General features: G+C 43.7%; 1 protein-coding gene across 7 annotated transcripts in view; it reads left to right on the top strand.

Annotated features, from left to right (window-relative positions):
* The window catches only part of LOC147031094 (rho guanine nucleotide exchange factor 11-like), a 193948-nt gene that overhangs the window by 22214 nt on the left and 150037 nt on the right, over positions 1-21697 (top strand). For 6 of the 7 annotated variants that reach the window (XM_085875811.1, XM_085875809.1, XM_085875813.1 and 3 more), the window contains exons 3-6: positions 7582-7679; positions 9402-9500; positions 9608-9657; positions 17120-17177. In XM_085875811.1, the coding sequence (XP_085731937.1) occupies positions 7640-7679; positions 9402-9500; positions 9608-9657; positions 17120-17177 (247 nt within the window). In that variant the 5' untranslated portion in view covers positions 7582-7639. Of the gene's footprint in view, positions 1-1663; positions 1682-7581; positions 7680-9401; positions 9501-9607; positions 9658-17119; positions 17178-21697 lie in introns of those variants that run through there. The other variant, XM_085875810.1, reaches the window with a different exon arrangement.

The raw sequence follows: 21697 nt of genomic DNA, 5'->3' as shown, positions 1-21697 counted from the left end.
ATATGTAATGCTGCCACTTCTCCCCTGTTAACCTTTGTAGTCCGTAAATAGTTTGATATTCCATGGAATGCCTTGGAACAACGGAGGATGCCCATACCAGCCTGGGCCTGGCTTTGGAAGCCAGCTTTACTATTACAGTAAATGGTTGACCCAAGAGAGGTCTTGGCTGTTGGTGAAGTCGATCAGTTCAAGAGAGTGACACTCTTAGTTGATGACCAAGGAAATACGAGTTGACCAGTGCCAGTGGCTGACCTTCGAGAGTTCAAGATCACTCCTTTTTGACCTTTGCAGTGTGAGCGACCTGTTTAATGCCATGGGCTCAGACCAGAAAACTCTCATCGACTTCAGCATTGTATTGAGGTGCCAGGATTGTCAGGGAACCGTCACTATCCTCGGTAGTTTGTGGACAGATGTGTCCACGTAGGCGGCGTTATGCAGTGGGAAAGTGGAGGACGTTTTCTGCTTTCCGAGCATCGTGCGCGTGTCGCTTGCAGTCAAACGTTGAGAGTTCTTCACCGAAACAAAGCGATTCCATTGTGGGATCAGAGGATGGACAAGCTTTCATTTGCCAATCAACGTGACGATGTTTAAATATGTTTTAACCTGTTTTTCGCTTTCTCGGCCCGTTGCTTAACCACAAGGGTTATGCTGTTGCGAAACTCGTGTGCTGTCGTCGTCCATCATCGAATGAGGAGATAAAGCCAGGGGATGCTTGGTTACATCATTTTTCATGTCTAGTGTCTTGTGAACAAACATTCCCGTCCCATTGTATTTGCTAACCCTTACCTGATGCCGGTTAGGTCAGGTTATTTACCACGCATGTGGGTTGTTTTTCAGTGCGGCGCATATTTGTACCACGGTGACATTCCCAAGGACCTTGATGTCGGTGTTCTTTCACTATATTGTTTTAATATGAAATATTTTGTTATTATTTTTGAAATGACGTATGCTTGCTTTTCAGCTGGACGTTCAGTTGCGCCTTGTTGAGTAAGAGAGCAGCCATTGTACACGGATGTAGTAGTTAGCTTTGGATTATTAACGGATGTCGAGGCCGAGCTCGTACTTTTCGCTTCTTTCGGTGGCTTTGTGGACATGGACATTTTGAGGATCGGACTCGTTCAGACGTTTTGCTTGCTCTCACCCGACACGCATCTATCAAAGCAGGCAGGCGATGGATATTTTGTTTTCTGAAATGCAGAATGTAGAAAAGACTTCAACCTCTTCCCTCTCTCCCCTGCTCCCCCCCCCCTCCTTTTATTTCTCTGCAGTACCTTGGTGTTTGGGTGTTACAACCTGCGCCACCAAAAGTGGACGGAAGTTATGTTTTCACCCTTGTCTGTTTGTCTGTGAGCAGGATATCTCAAAACATTGTAGAAAGATTCGGACGAAACTCGGCGGACTGGTTGGGTGTGTGACGAGGACGAAGAGATTCAATTTTGGTGAACATCCGGATCCGGATCCGAGAATCTTTGTTTCAGGGATTCTTCAGCATTGAGACATGGGTCCAAAAACGATATTCATCAGGATATCTCCAAAAGTAGTTGACGGATGATGTCAAAACCTGCTGGATGAGTCTGTCATGTGACGAGAACGATCCGATTCGATTTTTGGTTCGGGTCCCGATGCAGATCCGGCCTATCGGAGAGCGTCACCAAACCGTCAGCTGTTTAGCCTGGCGGAGGTATGTGCCCCACCGAGTGCAGTTCGAGTTTAACTTGTTGCTCAATGTTTTGCAATGTTTAAACGAAGCATGTTGTTTCCCTCTGTGTTTATCGAAAATGATCAGATTCAGGTACTGCGAGCAAAATCGGGATTCTCTTTACCTTTCCATCATGGGGGATGCATTCTCTTCTCTCGTACCACCACCAGCTTCCTTTATCAGCAAAATGACGTCGGCTGTTATAAACGGTTAATTATTAAGTGATGAAGCAAGGTCGTGTTCGGGGAATTATTTTGTAAGGCCTCATGAGCTACTGCAATCGCAAAGCATGAATCGCGCTTTTTATTTTATTTTATTTTTCTTTTCTTTTTTTTTCCTTCCCAAAGCTTTTGTCCATCCTTCGCTCGCAGATCCGCACATTGCTTTGGTGGTTCTTTCAGTCGTGGACTCTCGCTTTGTATGGTTGAATGTGTTCTCTTCGGCGGCGTCGAAGACTGCATTGTTGGCCTGGCAGCATTCCCTTTTGTCCATCGAGCTTGGTGGACATCGTGCACGGCTGTCGTGCTGTCGGCCATTCCGCCGCCACATATAAAGTCCCGGTGGCGATGTATCTCTGTTCGGCATCTTTGCAGGTGCTACTGTCTTGCCTGGTCGCGTCGACTCGGGAGGGAGGGGATCGGGTCACGATCCCTTCACCGTCAGATATGTGCATGCAGAGTGCAGGGTTTGTTCGGCTCCAGGTGTGGAAAAGCTACACCTCGAGCTGAACAAATCTTGTACACACTCCGTAGCTACCTCGTTGCATCCCTCCTGGGGGGAGGGGAGGGGGGGTGATGATTGGTCGTGGGGGTAGGGAAGCTTACGGCCGACGTTGAGCTCCAACTTTATTGTGTTTCAGCGCTAATTACAATGAACTTTCAGGTGTCCCATACTGGCACTTGCAGATGTCATCACGACATACGTTGACCATCACTGCTGTGCTTTTATTTTTATTTTCTCTTTTCCTTGATACTTTACCTGTCGAGATGTGCTCCGCGTTGTCTTTATTTGCTTCACGCATGTTCTTCCATGAACATGATGTTCTCTCAACGTCGTATCAACGCGTTGATCATCGTCGCATCACGTCCTGTCTCGACCGCGTTCGCTCGAAGATGCATCGTTTTTTTTTTTTTTTTTTTTTTTTTTTTCACCCACGCTGCGTATTTTTGCAACTTCACTTGTCGAGCTGTGCACGGCTGCTCCTGGTGGAGTTGTACTTTGGTGATCTCTGGAGTGTTCATGGAAAAGAGAGGGTGTCATTTTTGCTTGAAAAGGATCTTATTTGAGAGTTCAACATTGGAAATAATCACAAGTATTTACTTGTTACAAAGAACAGGAAATAAGCTGGAAATCTGGAATGCTTTTCCACGGAACCTCAACTTTCAGTTCTTGGCATGTTTGTAAAAGGGGAATATTATTCAAGATCTTTGACTTGACCAATCTATTTCGTAGATTCTTCACTTTTGAAAGATCGGGCCACAAATGATACATAGCATGATATCTCAAAAAGTTGTGGACGGATTGGTACAAAACTTGGTGGACATGTTGGGTGTGTGACAAGGACGAATTGATGCGATTTTGGTGAAGATCTGGATTCGAGAATTGTTTAATTTTCATTTCTTTTTATGTAATTCTTCACCATTGAGAGAGAGGGCCAAAAACGATATGTAGCACGATGTTTCAAAAATGTATTGGGCCTGATATGTTCCTGTCGATGAGGTATTATGTGGCGGACGTATGCGCTCTACTGAGTGCCCTTCTACTTTCAGTTGTTTTGTTGTTTATAAATTCAAGCCACTTGGAAGTGGTAAAACACAGAACGGATCAGGACGCAACAGAACAAAAGGAACAGCAGAAAGAGTTGGGGGGGGGGGTGGAAATGCCAAAACAGCAGGGCCGAAGTACAAAATAGACAGACAGACAAATCAGAGATGCAGGTAAGGATGCAGTGGGGTGGACAAGATGGACACAGAAGCAAACTCTCAGGAAGGAGAAACTGTAAATTTGGGGAGACGTGAGGTGGGGGGAGAGTTGACTTCCTAATGCGACCAATCCTGCTCCCGGATGTCTCTGCCACTCTTTAAAGTGATCCGTGTCCATTTGTACGAGTTATCCTAAGTACAAGTCCCTGGCTTCAATTTCGCAAAGATAACATTTCCAACTTGAAGGGCACTTGGAAGAGCGCACACCTCAGCCACATAATGTCTGATCCACGAGAACATATTGGGCCCAAGACAATTTTGAAATATCGTGCGCCGTATCGTTTTTGGCCCGATCTCTCAACAATGGTGAAGAATCACTTAAAAAAAAAAAAAAAAAAATTCTCGAATCCAGATCCGGATTGAGATCTTCACCAAAATTGAATCCATTCGTCCTTGTCACATGCCCAACATGTCCACCAAGTTTCGTTTCAATCCGTCCACAACTTTTTGAGATATCGTGCTATATATCGTTTTTGGCCCCATCTCTCAATGGTGAAGAATCACTTTAAAAAGTTCCTGTATCTGGATCCGGATCCAGATCTTCACGAAAATCGAATCAGTTCGTCCTTGTCACACACCGAAGCTGTCCACAAAATTCCATCAGAATACGTCCACTGCTTTTTGAGATATGCTGCACACAAACAAGCAGACAAACAGACAGAAAGGGGTGAAAACATAATCTCCTTGAACGTTCGGTTGCGGAGGTAAAAAAAAAAAAAAAAAAAAGATTCGTTTCATCCGAGTCTTAGGAAATAAAATTTTCGTCAAAAGTACGGAGCTGTTTCCAGGTGTTATCAATGCCAGTTGGTTAAAGGTGCGAACGATTTAATGATTTGGGTGTTAATGACGACCTCCTTTCCAAACCCATCAACATCTTCCCAGGTGTTACTTCTGATCTTAGTAATCTGCTTCTCCCAATGTAAAAGCTGTATTGGTCGTATGACGCGCTGCCACAATGCGAAATCCCATCCATTCGTTTCTTTAACTCCGTAATAAGACAATAAACTTCCTGCTCAAGCTGCACAAGTTAATTTTAGGGAAGAATGTCAGCACTCTTGGTCTCACACATGGCTGCGAGGTCACACGACTAACGCAAGGTTTAAAGTCGAATAATGTTTTATGGAATTGCAAAAGCATGACTTATCTAAGTTTGTACAGTTCGCGACGACGTGACATCATTTTATGGCAGAGATCAAGGTCACAGCCTCCTCTGTTGCTGACCTCTTGCCTCTCCGCCGCCATTATTCCATCACGTCAGGACTCCTCGTACGGCGACTTTCGGGATTCGAATGAAATGGCCGACAACTCCCACAGGAAGCCATGCACGTGCTTATGATTTGTCCCATCAATCACAGGATACACAATGTGCATTGTTTGTCTTATTTTAAAATGGCGGTCAAAGCACTCGACGGGCAGCTTTTCAGAGTCGTGCCTGGGTTCGAATCCGGAGCGTCACTGTGTCGTGTCGTGCAAATATATATATATATATATATATATATATATATATATATATATATATATATATAAATTTAAAATCTATGGTTCACTCGATGGGCGGCCGTTTGCCTGGTTCGGAGTCTATTTTGGTTTGAGTGTGCTTTGCTCTGCTCCCATAAATGAGAGCATTGAACTTGTGCTTCACAAACACCATGTAGCCGTACCGAGCTCCATTCTGCCGGCGGCGTCTGTTCTATAATGTGTCTGCTTTCTGTTTCGACACGACACAGCGGTGCCAGCGAGGTGTTGCGTCGAGGAAGCGTAACGCGGCCCGCCTGTGATGAGACCATTAGAGTACAGACGCAGACAGTCACCTGCCCTGTCGCCGAGGTGGCTTTTCATTCTTGCATCTCGCACTCATTTAACAAAAAATCCTTGGTTTGTTTGCATTGTTTATTGTAATCCCGATGCCATTGTTGGCTGGTAAGTTTTGTGTTTGTTCATATAAAAGTGACCTCTTTCCTTCTCCTGAATAACTTGTTTATTGTTCTGTTCAAATCAGAGCCCTTTTGAGCTCATGCTCAGTACTCCGCCACCGAAGGTGAAGGGGGTTATGTTTTCACCCCTCTTCTGTTTGTCTGTTTGTTTGTGCACAGGATATCTCAAAAAGTTGTGGACGGATTCGGACGAAACTTTGTGGACAGGTTGGGCGTGTGACAAGGAATAACTGATTCGACATTGGTGTAGATCCGGATCTGATGCAGGACTGTATCTAATGACGTTTCAAAAACATATCGGGCCTGATATGTTCGAGTGGATCAGGCATTGCGTGGCAGAGGGATGCGCTCCACCGAGTGCCCTTCTCGTTTAATATACAACTCTTAATTCATACGATTACGATAGCTTTTGATTGCAATGTTGTCCTCCCCTGGCCCTCTCACCCTTTCCCAGCGAGGAATAGGTACAAATTTATCAATGCAAATGTGGAGGATTATTGGGAAGTGGGACCTAACCTCTTGCTTTGCCAAACACTCACCCACCTTGTGTGAAAGAGTGTCGTCGTGCAAAGCAAACTCTCCTCTTGGTGACACAGGCCGAGGAGACGAATAGCCCCCAGACCTAATTACGTTGTGACATTTAGCACAAGTCGTCTTCACCTTTAACTGCCGCAACTATTCCCACGTTATTGTGGGGTTGGCCAGGGGAAGCTTGGCCCAAGTCTTTCATGAACCAGCTGATTATGCCTGAAGTTCAACTCGGGTTGCAGCAGGAATTTGTCATTTGTTCAGGGTGCCGGCGATGGCTTGCCTACTCTTCGTTAAGGACACCGTGGGAGCTTTAATGTCCACCAACTTGTGACGGCATACCCGTTAAACTTCCGTCCGAGGGACGGCGCACACATTGATGAAGCACTCTGCCTTTGAAACACCACGATGAGAGTTCATTAGCTTGGCCAAGCTTCATATCCAGGATAGACAGCTCGGAGGCGAGTGTGCGTACTTCTAGGCTCTCCCGCCGGCCATAATAAAGTTGTATGATCAATGTACGTCCCCGTCCACCCCCTCTTTTTATTATGATTCGTACAGAATTACTTTTGAGCATTCACATCGCCCTCTTCACCTCATCCCTTTTGTTTCCTCCACCCACCAAGTGGTGGACGGAGGTTATGTTTTCACCCCTGTTTGTGTTTGTTTGTTTGTGTGCACGATATCTCAAAAAGTTGTTGACGGATTCGGACAAAACTTGATAGACAGTTTGGGTTTGAGACGTGGAAGAGTTGATTGAATTTTGGTGAACATCCATGTACAGATACAGGTCTAAATTTTTTTTTTTTAAGTGATTCTTCACCATTGAGAGGTTGGCCTAAAAATGATATCTAGTGCGATATCTCAAAAAGTTGCGGACGGATTCGGACGAAACTTGGTGGACGGGGTATGTGTGTGATGAGGAGGAATTGATTCGATTTTTGTGAATATCCGAATCCGGATCCAGGCAGAGGAATGCGCTCTGACGAGTGCCCTTGTAGTTTTCAGATGTATTTGTCTGTGATGTGTGTCTCTGTCGAAGAACGGGACAGCTTGCTTGGGTGTCCATTTTTTTTTTTTTTTTTATTCCTAAGGATGTTGAGGAGCCATGCGATGCAGAGATTTCATTGAACGTCCTGTGTTCAACAGCACTAAATAACTTGATTCACGGTGCTACGGAATCGCTGGGTTAACTCGAGGCTTTTCTGGAGGAGCGATGTAACACGAGGGTGACAACTGAATGTACATTAGCACGTCGCTCATGAAATGTACACAGTGTGTTGGCGACTAGGGCGGAGGCGGGATGTCATGCTTTTACTGCACCTCATGAAGGCCGACGTATTTTTTTCGATACCGCCAATTTTGGTTCTTACGATGCTGCATGAGAATTTCAGGCAGAGATGATGATCACCTTTCTTTATTTTACTTGCTCTCACAGGCTCCCCGACTGGCAGGCTCTGTGAGTGACGCGGCACAGCCAAGCAGGTAAGCTTGGCATGGCAGCCTTGCGTACGTTGCTGCCGATGGATGCTGCCGGTGAGTGGGCATGGTGGGGTCGGAGTAAGGTCAATGTACATCGTCACTCGGTCACTAAGTATCGGGCCTTGCGAGTCCTAAGTGTAGCCACCCGTTATGACTGTGCGCTCTTCCATCGAGATCTCACGTACTCTTCATTGAGCCTCTTGCTTGGAACTTGTGCTTGTACCGGGGCAGTAGATTCATCTGGGACGGTGAAGAGAGATCGGAGTAGCGAGATTTACGATCGGAACTGATTACACGTGCAGGGGTGGTTGACAGCTTTTGTTCTTCTTTCAATTAACATTTTCTGAGTAAAAGTTGTGGGTAGTGGCCGATTGCCAGGTGCACGTGCCCTTTGCTGCACGTTTAGTACACCGCGGTTGAAATTGTTTTCATCAACCATTTTCAACGACCGAATCCTCGCGTTCATGCTTTAGCTTTTTTTTTCCCGTCGACGAGCAGCTCGACGTCGATTACAGTTTGCCTTTAAACGACTCCTCTTCCTTTACCGATTGATCACATCGCCTTCACCTCCTCCGTGCACCTTGCTTTGTCGTTGGTCCTTCAACAATTTCATGTACTTATCTCTCCGTCGAAGCACCTGACGGTGTCGATGCCATTGCCTCCCATAACCTCTGTGAAATCCTCAACTGCCTTCGTCCAATTTACCTCCTCCGTTTATTCCTTTCTTCCTTGTGTTCTTATTCCTTCCTGTTGTTCCTAAATCCTTATTGGTTAGCACCAGGACGAATCGTAGTCAGGTCAGGTTAATGTTCGGTTACACGCGAAGCTACTTTGCTGGTTCCCTCATCTCTGGAGTCGATTACTATTATGTTTGTTTTTTTCCCTTTTTTCTCCCCCATTTAGCATGTTTGTTTTTGGCGTACAAGTTGATACTTTTTTTTTCAAAAAATTCAAACGAGGTGCTTTGTTACGTTACCAAAAATGGCCGCCGTCGCCGAATTCAAAAAGATACCACAACAAATGAAATGTTCAGAGGCACACCCCAGTTATGTACCCGGTACTTGTAGTATTATTGAAACGTGCATTTCACACTTTGTTGTTGCTTCTACTTTTCATCCTAATTCTTCAAGATCTTCAAACATGCAAAATCCCTCCCTCCCTGCCCCTTAAAGTCTGTCGCGGTAGGTCCGTAGCAACTCCCCGCTTCTCTATCTCTCTTTCCCTCTTCCTCGTACTCTGCAGCCGTCGCAAACGCAATCAATTTGTCTGGGGGAATGATAACAAGATAGTCGGGTGAACCTGAAAATGACGGCCCGGACAGCATTTGCTCGAGCACCACGATAGCGTTGTTTACACGGAGACCGCCATGTTGTTAAGCGACGCTGAGCACTCCGTCCTGTTGGAGTGCTTGCTTGAGCGCTTTGAATCGAGGAAGCCGCTTGCTAACGGAACACACCGCAGGTGCTCATGTTTTTATTTGACCCTGGAAGTACTGCAGGCAGCAATGCAGCGATGGGGCTGTGACGGTGTCGGGGAGGAATCGACACCCCTGTTGTTCTGACCGACTGACACTTTTGCTAACGACTGTAGTTTTAGTGATGACACTTTTGCTAACGGTGCTGCAATCACTCAATGTGGAACTGTGCTCGTATATATGAATGAAGGAAAAAAAAAAAAGGGGGGAAATTACCAAATTCGACTTGTACCCCACATCCACTTGTACACCGGAAAATGCGGTAATTTGCTTACAAATGCTTTACTTGTGGCTGTTTTCAGGGTTGGTCCAGCGCTGTGTAATAGTCCAGAGAGATGAGCACGGCTTTGGCCTGACGGTCAGCGGTGACAATCCCGTGTTCGTGCAGTCTGTACGTGAAGGTGAGACGGTGCCCTTTCAGTTGTTGACGTTGTCATTCCCTGTTTGGGAATGCTTGTGGGGTGTGCACCGTTTTTACTGACGTCGTTTGATGTTTTGTTCCAAACAGATGGTGCGGCTATGCGCTCTGGAGTACAGCAAGGAGACAGAATTATCAAGGTATCACAAGTTTGCCAAGGGACACATTTTTGCACATTAGTCAAAGATTTTTAAAAAACGAGGGTTGCTGGGAGAGGATGATGGGGGAGGTTTGGGGGAGGGAGTGAGGGACTGCCATTTGGAAATCTTGGAAACGTGGAAGTTTAAGAGAAACCACGAGTGTTTTTTTTTTATTATTATTTACAGATTATGTTGAGGCTGGTACTAAAAGTGCAGCAATTCTTTATTTCGAGAGAAATCCTCAGCCAGGTAGCAATACAGCCATGGCCGATTGAGTACGGCTATCAAATCGTCGTTTGTACTCGATAGACTGAAGTCAGACATTGGGTGTATTTCTTGCTCTCCCTCAAAACGACGTGGCAGAAGTTCTCCTTCACCACGTGACGACCATGTGGACCTTGAACGCGTGAGGACACGAGAGGCCATCGCAAACATTTAGGCGACATTGGCGACCGTCGGGCTTTCATCTTTGTGATCCTTTAAATTAAACGATCGACTTTGCGGACAACAGTAAACGATGCGGGAAAGTTGATTTGCTGCCGTCGTCATCGTCGTTAAACGTGTTTGCACAATGTTGGTAAATTGAAGAATAAACCTTGACTTGTGCAAGTCACTTATTGACAGTTTATATACAACACCATAGGGACATAGACGTCGGAGAGGAATTTCTCTCGTTGACCCCGTTTAAATTTTTGTTGTCTGTGCTGCGGTACTTGCTCCTTGTATGGACATACCATTGGAGTTGTACAATCATACATGATCTTTTCCATGCCTTTATCCTCAAAAAGCAGACGAATGAAACTGTTTCGGGACTTTCGGCCTTCAAACTCGATGGACTTCACAGGGCTTGTGAAGAAAACCTCTCTGAACACTGATTATTCCAACTTGGCCACCGATGACATCATCAGAGTTAAATACAGGTTTTTTTTCTTATTTAATTTTTTTTTTTTACAATTACAGCTCTCAAGGATTTCGATTTATCAAATAAGTTTTCTAGCATGGATTGCAAGGAGAACCTTACAGGATGGTGCACATGTAACGTCTGGTTGCATCTGAGCTTCCTGGTTTGGCTTCGATGCTCGTCCCGTCGATGAATGGTCAGTCTGGCGGTTTTCTTGCTTTTGGTGATGTACATGAAAGATCCCATGTTGTCTTTCGATGAAGAGGATGTGACTCCTTGACGATGGCCAAATGCCAAATTCCTGCTCTGTCCTATTTCTCGGAAGGTAATGGCAAACCACTCGGCATAATCCTTGCCATAAAACTGCTTTGGCACTGATGCTCAGTCAATCAGTCAATGGTAAGTTACTTTTTATTGTTACCTCCCCGACCAAAGGTGGACGTAGGTTATGTTTTCACCCCTGTCTGTCTGTTACTTGGGAAAAGCGAAGATTTTTCTCGTATATTGTTTGGTATTGTGGGTTATTAGGTCAGCTCGCTGACCTAATATAACTGTTCGATATCCTCAGATTCATACGTCCGTCTGTTTGTCTTTGTCTGTCTGTCTGTCTCAACAATCCAAGACGTCTCGGCCGATTGAGTTCTAACTTGACACGATAATACTAGATTCTCTCTATAGATCGTCTGAGGCCTTTTTCACATTTTCGCCTCGGGGTCAAGGTTACAGGGTCATAAAGTGTAAAATGACCGATTGGTCGAATGGCCTATAAGGAAGCATCGGACGACTATAATGCATAATGGGTTTCATAGTATCGGGATTATTAAGAAGATTTAATTTGACCAACTAGTTTCTTGTTACTTCTGTCCTCTGGCCCTGTTTATTGGGCAACACGAGATCCGTCTGGCCCTGTTTATTGGGCAACATGAGATCCACTGACTTCAACACGGCTGAAACGGACACGCTGACTTCAACTGAAAGAATTCTGGTGAAAAACGGACGTTTTATGATTTTGTTAGGACATTTCATCTGACGGCGAGCTGGCTGGTCACGTGACGCCGCCCAGACGTGCAGGCAGCAAGTGATTGAGCTTCTCGGTAGCCCGAGGGTCCTTTTTAGTTGGGGTCCAGCTCTGTCCTGTATACAGCCATTAAATGCACACACTTAGAGTATTTATTTCATGGCCATAAACGTGAGTCGCTACGGTTGATTAACACTCGGTTGCATCAAGTTTTGTATCCGAGCTGACCGTCAAACCCGCTCAGGTGCATTTGTCTGTCTGTCTGTCTGTTTGTCTGCTTGTTTGTATGTCAGTCTGCAGGTCACAATTTTAAACTGACCTTCACATAACTTTACCACCTGGTAGAGTTTGTCATAGGCATGAAGCCTATTGTTTTTGAGGTCAAAATGTCAACATAGGCTAAAAGGTCAACATTGATAATTTTTGAAATTTGGCTTTTTTCCATCCGATTGACGTGAAATTTGAACAGGATTTGCATATTTGGTCATCGAGTTCAACTTCCCATTATGTTTAAGGTCAAATTTATTTTATGGATTTTGCAAGTATCGTGCTATGCACGACATATTTCTTGTTTGTTTGTTTGTTTGTTTGTTTGTTTGTTTGTTTGTCTTTGAGCAGGATATCTCAAAAAGTTTGGACAGATTCAGCCAAAACTTGGTGGACAGGTTGGTTGTGTGACGTGGATGAATTGATTTGATTTTGGTGAGGATCCAGATCCACACCCAAGAGTTTGAAAAAATTTTAAGTGATTATTATTCACTATTGAGAGATGGGTCTAAAAACAATATGCAGGAAACCCTACAATATCGCGGGTTTCTACCAATCGTGGGAAACCAATTGTGTTCCGATTCCGTTTTCGCGGGATTTCATTTCGACCATTCGCGGTTTTTGAGCTGAGATGAGTCTCGTGCATGAATGATTACTTTCTATTGCGAGTCTTGTGTGAGCCTTGTGTTGCTTCTCGTCCACCGTTTTTAATGAGCCTGAATGTAAAGAAATGGACAAAGTTAGTTGTACCAAAAGGCAGAGAAAAGTTATGACTTTGGACGAAAATATCGAGTTGTTACATCGTTTTTGTTCGAGGTGAAAATGCGGCATCTGTACGGGCCACCATTACAGGGTCAATGATTGTTGGGAGACCATTCCCCATTGTACTCTTCCTCATTCGTAAACCTTCATTATCCTTCAAAACTAATTCCCAAACGTTCATTTTCCAACTCCATATTAAATCGATATTGCCAAAAGTCTTTAATTGCTTATGCCCGGATTCGAACCCCCATTCTCAAACGCACATTCTCATGCGCAGCTCATGAACTTGAGGCAAAGGGATTTATAACGGAATGGGTTTTAACACCGATAAGACAGATTGTGTCATCTCATACCTTGGCTCCCAAGCAGGGAAGGTCGTGATTCAAGGTAAGGAGATCGAAGGATCGTGTTGCCCTTCTCCGTTGTGGGTTGTGGCAATGCTCCAGGCACCTTTGTCATAAAGCCAATTTGCTTTTCCGTTCGCTGAATCGCTTTCCCCGCTCACCCTTTCTCCGTTCCCTGCTTGAGCTCGCTCCTTGCTCGCTCGCTCACCCCGCTATTTTGAGATGCTTTCTACTTATTATTTTTATACTTCTACCGATGTTTTGCAGGTTTATTCTCTTTTTTTTTAACTTCATTTCTCTGCAACAGCTTGAGCGATTGACAAAATTTTCACCACAGGAGCTACTGACTACTCATGTCAAATTTTTGAGGGTGATCTCGGGATAAATTGGTTGAAACAATTAAATTGATTGCATTTTCGGTCACTTGGTTTTGCAGCCATATTGGATTGAAAAGACAAACCTTTAAAAATGTTCTCCAGAACGGCTTACTTCATCGATGCAAAACTTCATGCACATGATCTGTTAGCCTTGGGGAATATTGGGTGTAAAATTTAACCTCCTTGGTCACATGGTCTGACAGCCATATGTTTTTGAAGAATAAACCTTTGAAAACCTCCTACGCCAGAACGGCTTGAAAGATTGAGGGTAAACTTCACACATGTTCCACAAGCCTTGGGGATACCAGGGTGTTCACGAAAGCATCATAGATCACATGGTCTGGCAGCCATATTGTGTTGAACGAAAATCTTTAAAAAAACAAAAACCATTTCTCTTGAACTGCTTCATCAATCGATGTGAAACTTCACAAGTATGATCTAGTAGTCATGGGGAATGAATGCTTAAAATTTCGATGTGATCGGTTGTATGGTCTGGCAGCCAGAATTATTCAAGTATTTGAAGACTAAACCTTGCAATTTTATCTTCTCCAGAACGGCTTACTCTATCCATGTGAAATTTCACGTGCATGATCAAGTCTTTGGGAATATAGTTTGAAAATTTAAACATCATAGGTCACATTGTCTGGCAGCCATTTTTATTATTATTATTAATTTGAATGTGGATTTTTTTTTTTGTTATTATTAGTATTATTTTTTTTTAATTGACTTTTTAAAAATCGAATTCAGTTTGTTTTTTTTTATAGAGGACGTCATGGGTCACGTGTCTGATCAAAGCGGGGTTGTATCAAAGCTTGGAACCCGGCCATAACTGCTCACAGTTTTAAAGTAGCACGTCCAGTTATTATTAATATTATTTTTAGGGTACCCTGTGAGTACAGGGTACCCTATTGTTTTTCTTCTGTTTATTATTATTACGCATTATTATTATTATTATTATTTTTCCGCCGGCGTTTTGCACCCTTTTTCGCTTTAAAAATCATTTTCTCTGGAACACTAAGTCCGATCGACAGGAAATTTTCACCATAGTATGTATCTTTTTTGATAGCACAATCACGTTATAATTATGACGTCATTGGTCACGTGGTACGGTCGCCATCTTGAAAAAAGCGATAAACTTTGGACATCTGTATCTCGGAAACCGTGCAATGGAAAAATTTTTTGTTTGATACATTTTACTAAGCTCCCTATGGGGAACACGTGTGATTTTTCGTGACGTCATAGGTGAAGCGATATACCGGTGAAAATTCGTCAAGTAGAACGCCATATAGGAAAAATCTGAAAAATTCTGAGCGTCATCTACACCAAAATTCATCGTCAAAAATGTTTTTTTTGACGTCATCGATGACGTAATTCGGCCGCCATCTTGTTTTTTAGTGTTTTTTTTAAAAAATCTTCTTCTCCAGAACGGCTGTGCAGATTGCGGCGAAACTTAACACGCACATTCTCCCTGAGGTCCTCTTTCAAGTTTGTTAATTTGTTGTTGATACGTCACATGGTTTGGCGGCCATCTTGAAAAAACCCTAAAACCTTCAAACATCTTCTTCTCCAGAAGCGCTGGTCCAATGAAGTCGAGATTTCAGAACTATATTCGGGACATGTATGCGATGCAAGTTTGTTAATTTCGAAGTGATAGGTCACATGGTTTGGCCGCCATGTTGGATTTAAGAAAAATATTAAATAATGTTTTCTCTGGAATTTCATAAGCCATCGAAGCAAAAATTTGCAAGTGCCTTCCTCCCTCAATTCTGCATACATGGTAAAAAATTTTTACCTCAGAAGTCACATGGTTTGGCGGCCATCTTGGATAGAAAAATAGACCTTATCCGATTTACACGAAACTTCATACACTTGTTCAGGTCGATGATGGAAAGCAGAAATTACATTTATGATATCCTCGGTCACAAGGTTCGGCAGCCATCTTGGATTGAAAATGAATAAATTTTAAAAATCTTCTTCTCCAGAAGGGCAAGACAGATGAAGACGAAACTTCACACATATATTCCCCATGAGGTCCTTTCTCAAGTTTGTTAATTTGTTCTTGATCGGTCACATGGTTCGGCGGCCATCTTGAAAAAACCCTAAAACCTTCAAACATCTTCTTCTCCAGAAGCACTGGTCGGATGAAGGGGAGATTTCAGAACTATATTCGGGACACGTAGGCGATATAAGTTTGTTAATTTCGAATTGATACGTTAGACGGTTTGGCCGCCATCTTGGATTTAAGAATAATATTAAATAATGTTTTCTCTGGAACCGCTGAACCAAACGAATCGAAAATTTCTAATTATCATCTACCATCATGTATGCACGCATGGTAAAAATTATGACATCACACGTTACATGGTTTGGCGGCCATCTTGGATAGAAAAACGCACCTTTACCGATTAACACGAAACTTTACAAACGTGTTCCAATACCCAGTTGGAAGCAGAATATAAATTTGTGATGTCATAGGTCACATGGTTCGTCAGCCATCTTGGATTGAAAAATAATATCTTTATACGTCTTTTTCTCCGAAACCATTGAACAGATCCAGGCCAACCTCCACCACTATGACCGCCTCTCCATGACGAATAAAAAGTTCTCACCCCCTTTTGAGGTACGACGCAACGTTTGGCAGCCATAGTTGATTGAAGGAAAAATATTAATTAATGTTTACTCTGGAACTACTGCATCAATAAATGTGAAACATCACATTTATGGTGGAACAGTCATGTGGAATGAGGGTATGAAATTTCCACGGGATTGGGCCCAGGGTTTGGCAGCCATGTTGGTTTTAAGAAAAATATTAAATAATGTTTTCTCTGGAACTGCTTAACCTCGCGAAGCGAAAATTTGCACTTATCGTCTGCGATCGTGTTTGCACATGTGGTGAAAATTATGACATCATACGTCACATGCTTTGGCCGCCATCTTGGATTGAAGGATAAATATTAATTAATGTTTACTCTGGAACCGCTGCTTCTATATATATGAAACTTCACGTTTGTAATATAGCCTACATGCGTAACAAAAGTTTAAAATTTCAACCTGATCGGTCACGCGGTTTCGCAGCCAGAATTATTTAATTATTTGAATCTGTTCGCCAGTAATAAGGAAATTGAACGCTTTGTGCTGCCCGGTTCGTTGCTCTTCAGTCCCATGCCATATCGAAGCAGGCCTCTGTTTGTATCACTCTTCAATAATGTTTTTTCTGGAACCACTTTCCCGATGAATGCGAAACTTTGCGACTGTCATCTGCAGAAAGTCCCATGTTGTATCAAAGGCGGACGGACTGGGTACCCGGTCATCACTGCCAGCAGTTATAAAGTGGCAGTTCTAGTTATTATTGTTATTACTCTGCAGCACGCTCTATGCATTGTAGTTTCTGCCAAAATAAATTTCTTCGCTAGGATTACAATCCTTTACAAGTTACCACTCTGGTGCAGGATACTTGATTGATGATGCAAGAATTTTGAACTTCTCTCCGGGATGCAGGCGATAACTTGTCTACTCTTCGAGGAGGGCTCCGTGGCATCTTTAATGTCCACCAACTAATGGCAGCAGATAGGATACCCAGCTTAACGTCCACCCGAGGGATGGCACACACATTGATGAATTGCCCTGCGTGCGAAACATGCTTTGGAGGAAGAATGAATGTTCGGAGGAGCGAACGAATTTCAGGAAGAATTCTAAAAAAAACTCCTGATATGAGGAAAGTGTGCTACAGGTTTCTGCAAAAACTATAATTTCTAATCTTTATCACTCTATCTGTCTTCTTTGGCATCTCCAGGTCAATGGAACATTGGTGACTCAGTCAAACCATCTTGAGGTGGTGCGTCTCATAAAATGTAAGTCCTTTTTTTTTTTCTTTTTTTTTTTTTCTTTCTTGGTTTTAAAAAAAATACATAATCAAGGCTCTTGGAAGAGCAAGAGCACAGAATGGATCAGGACGCAACATAACAAAAGGACCAGCAAAAAGATTGGGGGAAATACCAATAGCCGGTCCAAGGGACAAAAGAGATGGAGACAGACAAGCAAGAGAAGTGGGTAAGAGTGAGGGGTATGGGAGGACGCAGGGGGTTTGCCAAGATGGCCACAGAAGCAAACTTTGATGAAGGAGAAACTGGACAAAAATGGGTTTGGGGAGAGGGAGGAATGGTTTAACTGGGATAGAAAAGATCATGGTTTTGCCTGGGGGATGAACAGAGGTGGTAGTGAACACCTGTCTTGATGACCTGGAGGGAAGAATGAGATGGAAGAGAATATGGAAGTTAGTTCCACAGGTGGGGTAAAAGAGGAACAAGTGAGTGGAGGTGAGCAGTGATCCTAGATTTTGGGAGTTTCACAAGAAAGGTCATGGGAGAATCCAATAATCTTGAAGGTTGTGGTTTTCCACATTGTCAAGCTGAGCAAGGTGTGAGGCAAGGACGCCAACCCATATGAGAGAGTGAGAGGGTGCTTGATGAGGGCGCCTGGAGTTTCGCAGATCAACATGCGTTTGGGATGCGGCCAGGCGCCCTGGTCTTGCCCTGCAGCTTGTTGGGTTTTGCCAACTATCCCGTCAGGAAGGATGAGACCAAGAAGGAACAGACCGAGACCGGGCGTACTCCGGAGGTCGCGCGTATCTACATCGTCGTCACTTCTGAGACATTGGGGAAACTGAGCACATAGGAGGAGACTGCTTGGTCCATGATTCGTGGTTCTTTTCTGGAGTGAAAATCGATGCTTCACGACCAGGGAAGGTTCCGTTAAAGGGAGTCGGGATAGGGAGACAGTTTTTGGTCCATGAGTTGGTATCTTTGCCGAGATGAAGATAGATATTTCAGGAGCAGGGAAGGCTCCGTTCAGTCTTCAAGACTCGTGAGTGGAGATGACGATCGCTGGCAGCAGTGCGTACACACAAACAGACACACGTACATGAATCATGATTTACACATGCACATGCACGATTGTGATTGTACCCATATTATACATGACATAATATGTTGTACACACACACACACACACACACACACACACACACACACACACACACACACACACACACACACACACACACACACACACACACACACACACACACACACACACACACTTCAAGACCTGGGAGGGCTTGTTCCACCTTCTGCAACCGGCAATACAGAGATGACAACAACACAAACACATGTGCGCGGTGTGCGATGCTGTGTGATTTGAGCATGGTGTGGACTCTTGGGCGAGTTGCATGGTGGGTTCCTGGTCGGAGGGACCTTCCTCTGAATGGGAGGAGAGGGCATGGGGGAAAGGACAATGAGGATGGGGCATGGGGAAATGAAAGAACATTTTGTGTTGATAAGAGAAATAAAATATCTCAAGGAAAGAGTCACATGCCTCCTATAGCGGAAACCCTATGTCAGTGTGGCCACTCCGAGCAGCAGGAAAGTACGCTGTAAAAAAAAACAATGACTGCACCTTCTCAAGTGAAGAAAACATCACCTTGCAAAGGGACATGATTATGCACCAAAGCAAGGAGCTGTGAAGGTGCTTACTGTCTCTCCACCATCAAAGACAACACTCCAGAGAAGAAAACTACAAATGGAAACCTGGAATGCTGAAGAGATAATCCTCCAATACAATGTGTATTCCATACATGACGCAGGGACCAGCTGAAAAAAAAAATTGGCCATTAGGATGGAAAGAGTCCCCCCTGATAAATTTGCGAAGGTTTGTTCAACAATTAAAAGATATCTTGATAAAGATAGAATAGAAGAGATTACATGTCGGACAAGGCAACAAGTGTTAAGAGAGATTAGAGCGTCGGGAGCTAAGTGTTTGCTTGAAGGTGAAAAAAAGGGATGGCAGGGATTTGACCGAGATAGCACGAGAAGGAGTTTTGGATGTCCAACGACATTGGGGTGGGGGGCAAACCCAGAGAGAGCTGATTCAAAGGTAGCGAAGAAAGAGTGTCGCGAAAAGAGAGAATGAGGGCGCTGCCCCCCCCCCCACCTCAAAAGAGGAGCAAGACCGGTTCATAGACAAGGACCAGGTGGCTCGGGCACAGATGAAGGGAAAAAGAGTGGAACAGGTGTATGCTGATGGGCAGAAAGACGAGGGACAGCGGCTGAATGGGGGATGAGGGTGATGATGAGGAAGAGCAGCGTCGACTGGAAGAAGAGTTGGCCAACAAAATAGAAGAGATAAAATTGATAAAACTGTGAGACCACAAGTCCATCTCATAGAAAACAAAAAAAACAAACAAAAATCTTAGTGAGGCGAACCAACCATTCAATGACAAAAATGATTTCAAAATCATCCACCTTGAAAGAAATCAATGTCATGTTTTTCACAGCGGCACTATTCATTCAAGAAAAAGTAATGGGCAAACAACACCGCAAGAAGCAAAAAACCAGGCCCTACAAAGAGAAGCCGATTTCTACCATGGAAACAGAGATTAGAGACACAAAAAGAGCATCTGATGAAGGAAATAGGACAGATACAACAGTTCAGTTGAGGAAACAGAAACCCAATACTGAAAAAGAGAATCCAAAGAACAAAAAACAAAATCGGACAAAGACCTCGAGTGTTTTGGTGCTGAAAACGAACCCAAAATAGAAATGATAGCAAGGAAGATAAAATAAACTTTGAGGAAACAAAGAACAGGAGAAAACAAAACCACATGTTTGAGAGTCACCCGAAGAGATTCTACCGCAAATTGCGGAAATAAAAGCAGAATGTGTAAACTCTCCGTGAGAAACAAAAGCTAGAAAAATTCTGGAAATGAATTTTTGAAGATAAAAAAAAAACAAACATAAAGTGGAATGGATCCAAAACTTGGAAAAGAGGAAATGCCCCAGTGATTATTGATGAAGAAAAAATTAGAAAACAAAAAACCCACGAAACTTTAAAAGCCTAGGCCCAGATCGAATTCCAAATATGTGGCGAAAACACCTTGATGCTCTCCACAATCACGAAGCCATTACATTCAATGAACTGATCCAAGAGGAAGAGACAGTGACTCAGAGAAGGCAAGAGGAAAAGGCAGTGGCTCATAGAAGGAAACACCTTTCGAAACCCAACTTCCTCACAAATACTGGCCAATAACATGCCCACCAACAACATATAATCTTGTTTTAGGAATCATTACAGAATTGATGTACCATCACCGAACAACAAGAAGGTTTAGAGGCAGAACAAAAAGGATGTAACAGAGGCTGTTCTGGAACAATTGACCACTTACGACTGAACAAGGCCATACTTGAAAATTGCAAAATGTGAAGAACCAAATTGTAAACCGGCTGGATAGATGATAAGAAAGCTTTCAACAGTGCCCCCATATTCGTGAATGATAAAATGCATGTGAATCTACAAAATCAATCCACAAAGAGTTAAACTGATTGAGAAAACAATGGAGCTGTGGAACACCACATTGATATTGCAGCACTCAGAAGGAAATATTGAAATACCATATGTGAGGCCTTCCCCCCCCCCTCTTGTTTTGTCTGCCTCTGGATCTACTGAGTAACCTCATCAGCAAACCAGAAGAGAACTCGGTGGAGCGCATACCTCCGACACGCAATGCCCCTGACCCACAAGAGCATACCGGGCCCATTACATTTTTGAAATATGCCATACAGTACTGTATTGTTTTTGGCCCCATTTCTCAATGGTGAAGAATCACTTTAAAAATTAAATAATTATTGTATCCAGATCCGGATCTTCACCAAAAATAAATCAATTCTTCCTTGTCACACACTCAACATGTCCACCAAGTTTTGTCTGAATCTGTCCACAACTTTTTGAGATCGTGCTATATATATATATATTATATCTTCTTTCGGCTAGCTCCCGTTCGGGGTCACCACAGCGGATCAACCGTCTCCATTTCACTCTATCCTACACATCTTCCATTGACACTCCAACCACCCGCATGTCCGCCCTCACTGTATCCATGAACCTCTTCTTTGGCCTTCCTCTTCTCCTCCTGCCCGGCGGCTCCATCTTCAACATCCTTCTCCCGATATACTCCGCTTCCCTCCTGTGCACATGTCCAAACCATCTCAATCTCGCCTCTCTCACTTTGTCTCCAAACCGTCCTACCTGTGCTGTCCCTCTAATATACTCATTTCTTATCCTATCCATCCTCGTCACTCCCAACGAGAATCGCAGCATCTTTAACTCTGCCACCTCCAGCTCCGCTTCCTGTCTTTTTGTTAGTGCCACTGCCTCCAAACCAGACAACATAGCTGGTCTCACTACCGTCTTGTATACTTTCACCTTCACTCTTGCAGCTACCCTTCTGTCACAAATCACCCCACTTCCAGATTCACTATCTCCACCTCTTCCAACTCTCTCTCTCTCTCTCTCTCTCTCTCTCTCTCTCTCTCTCTCT

The sequence above is a fragment of the Eptatretus burgeri genome, chromosome 3, assembly GCF_056783735.1.
Source record: "Eptatretus burgeri isolate ZD-2024b chromosome 3, Ebu_testis_v1, whole genome shotgun sequence".
NCBI lineage: Eukaryota > Metazoa > Chordata > Myxini > Myxiniformes > Myxinidae > Eptatretus > Eptatretus burgeri.
Note: the sequence above shows the minus strand (reverse complement) of the source record. Positions and strands in the feature narration are given on the sequence as shown.